General features: G+C 43.4%; 1 protein-coding gene across 1 annotated transcript in view; it reads right to left on the reverse strand.

Moving 5' to 3' along the window:
- Positions 1-3,105, reverse strand: part of TRPC6 (transient receptor potential cation channel subfamily C member 6) — a 72,400-nt gene that overhangs the window by 18,926 nt on the left and 50,369 nt on the right. The window contains exon 8 of the mRNA XM_045297760.1: positions 1,423-1,497. Coding sequence (XP_045153695.1) covers positions 1,423-1,497 — 75 coding nt within the window. The remainder of the gene's footprint in view (positions 1-1,422; positions 1,498-3,105) is intronic.

Below are 3,105 nucleotides of genomic sequence, written 5' to 3' on the forward strand. Positions count from 1 at the left end.
TCCAGGGTTTTTCTCTCTCTAAATCTCACCTTCAATTCTGGCTCAAGATGGAGATGGTTAATGTACTTGGGCAGAGACTATTTAGAGTTAAAAATGGGAGAATGCATATAAAATAGGCCTTTAGAATACCCCTCTCTCTTGGACATGTTTGTTCCAACAGGTGGCCATGTAACATAATTCTGGCAATGAAAGATAAACAAATGATTGGGAGATGCTTCCCAGGATGATGGATATTTGGGCTACCATGCTCCATTTTGGGGGGCCCTATTTCATTGCCATGCCTGAACAATGGGGGTAATATGGTAATAGCTAAAGGTGCAGCTGCCATCTTGTCTGAAGAATCAAAGGGTTTACCCTATTAACATGTCTGACTTGCATAACTCTGGATCAATTTTTAATTGAGAGGGAGGAAAACACAACTACCGTCTTAGAACCCTCTTGATGTGGGCTTTGTCAGCTGCAGCTTGATCTCCTCTGTGGCACAGTGCTTCCTTCTCTTTAGTCAGGACCCCTGGTGGCACTGCTAGCACGGGTCCACTAACCACAGCTGCTGGTGGTGGTGGTGGTTAGGGGGGGGTCACGTCAGTTCCAACTCATAGGAGCCCCATGTACAATAGAACGAAACACTTCCCAGTCCTGCACCATCCTCACAATTATTCTTAGGTTTGAGGACTCAAATCACAGGTAGGAGGTTCCAGCCCAGCAGCTGCTCGGGAGAGTTAAGGTGAGGCTGTCTTCTGCTGTACAGAGTGACAGTGCCAGAGACCATGTTGAGCAGTTCAGCCCCGGCCTCTAGAGGGTCACTAGGCATGTGAATTGATTCAAAGGCAGTGGGCTTCGTTGATTTGGTAGGTCGTTAGCTAGAACATGTCTAACATCCATACTATGTGCATACTACCAAAGAGGGAGGGAGAGAGAAAGGAAGCAGATGCCTTACCATTGAAGGTTTTACAATTCCAAATTAAAGAGGTGACCCATCTCTAGGGTACACTGTTCTTTCAGAACTGTGCTGATTGAAAGAGCCCTTAATTCCCACAGTGCCCTTATGACAGCTTCGGGGTTACTGACACATAAGAAGGCACAGCTGTAGAGGGTTCGATGAATCATACTTTCCTTCAAGTCCTTAATGGGTTCCCCTTTATTACCTCTTTCATGTCACTATTCTTATGCTCTGTCATCCATGAATGCCCACAATATGGATTTAATATGTCTTAAGTGTACCTAAAATACCTTTGTTGGTTAATTGGACATGTGATTACTTCTGCCTCTCAGTTACAGAGTCGTTGAGACGTGTTAAAGTAGGCATATCCTCTGAGGTGCTGATGATCCATTTCTTTGCATCGCTTCTGGGCATTTGCTCCTTTCCCCGGAGAGATAACTATGATGACAGGTATCACCGTGTGCTTGCAAATGCTCTCTTACCTGTCTTTTGTCAAGGGATGATTTTGAAAGGTCTTCATGACTTCCTAAAATTCCAAATTTCTTCTCTTCATTTTTCTTTTAAAGATAGATAGGAAAATTAGTACAATTGGATAGTCAGTTTTTATCATAAAATGAATTTCTCTCTTCATTCCGTAATCCCCGACAAATTTTAATGAGAACTGTGGGTCCTTTTCTTTGGACATTTCCTCTAGATCCTGCGGTCTCCCGGGTTGCAATGGTAATTGGACTGCAACTACACACCTAGTTACATTCTGAGAAATGAAGGAACATTTTACCACTCAACGCACTGCTCTCTAAGTTCTGCATCTAGAATAAGACTACAGATACAATATGTCACAAAATTCCTACCTAAAATAAACTCTGTGATAATAACATTCTAAAATTCTCAAAGGACTTTTGCATTTTTGGTTAATGCTGTAAGTATAAATATTCCCATATTTCAGTCGAGGAAACCAGTGTTCAGAGGATTTATTCGTTATTCAGGATCCTAAGGAATAAATGTTAAACAGAACAGGAATTTGAATGTGTTTCTCTGTTATTAAGGAGCCCTGACGGCATGGTGGGTTACATGTTGGGCTTGGCACCTGTAGTCTAGCAGTTCAGAACCACCAGGTGTGCTCCAAGGGGCACAAAGTTCCAAGGGCTTTCTGTAAAGGGTCACAGTGGTGGAAACCCACAGGAGCAGTTCTACTTTGTCCTGTAGGGTCGCTATGAAACAATTCGATGGCAATTTAAGTTTGGGTTTTAGTTTGCCCTGTATTGAATGATAGAATTTTAAGGAAACCCTACAATCACTAGGTCCAAATGCTTGCCTAGTATAGGGTGATCTACAAATCACGAACATCAGGCCTGCAGCATTTGCCTGATAGCCTGCACTGATGTGGGTCTCACCGCTTCTAAATGCAGCCTAGCACTTTGTGAAGCAGCTCTTTCACAAGTTTCTTCTTCCGCAGAATGACAATGGAACGATGTGTGGTTTTGCCCATCCTCTCTCCTTATCTTGGAGGAAACCTCAGGCATATTCCCTAGTCAGAGGTCGGATTTCTTAAGGTATCCATCAGCTTCTCTAATCTTCCATCTTCACCTGCCAGGGCCAGCTGCTCCATTCCTCCCGATAGTCATGTCTGCACCATGACTCTTCTTTGAATGCATCTAGTATCGGAATGATTTTCTTTCTTCTTTTGCCCAGTGATTTTCTTGATGACAGTGTTCTGCCCAGCAGAGTTCCTTTCATGGAGTTGCCGTCATGAGGCACCATTGAGTCAATCCAACCCATCTTGACCACATGACAGGCTAGGACTTCTCCAAAGGGATCAGCACTCTGTACTCATTATGGAAGCAGGTGGCCAGCTCTTTCTGCTGAAGAACCACTGAGTCGGTCCAAACCACCAACCTTTCTTTCAGTTAGCAATAGAGTGCTTAACCACTGTGCCATAAGGCTCCTTTAGCCCCCAGTTGTACTCAGCATTCCACTTGTGCTCTACACGTTTCTAGGCATACTGTGATCATCTGCTCTCCTCATCTTTATCACTTCTGACAGTAATTATCGTGTCCATCTCATGCCCTTCAGTCTTTCTTTCTTAAACTATTCAAAAACTTGGTCTCTCCATATGCATGTGCACAATACAGGAGACTTTAGAATCTTCAGACTTTAGAACTCTT

This window comes from Echinops telfairi, unplaced genomic scaffold (assembly GCF_000313985.2).
Source record: "Echinops telfairi isolate 266 unplaced genomic scaffold, ASM31398v2 ScPeMD7_7421;HRSCAF=8459, whole genome shotgun sequence".
Classification (NCBI taxonomy): Eukaryota; Metazoa; Chordata; class Mammalia; order Afrosoricida; family Tenrecidae; genus Echinops; species Echinops telfairi.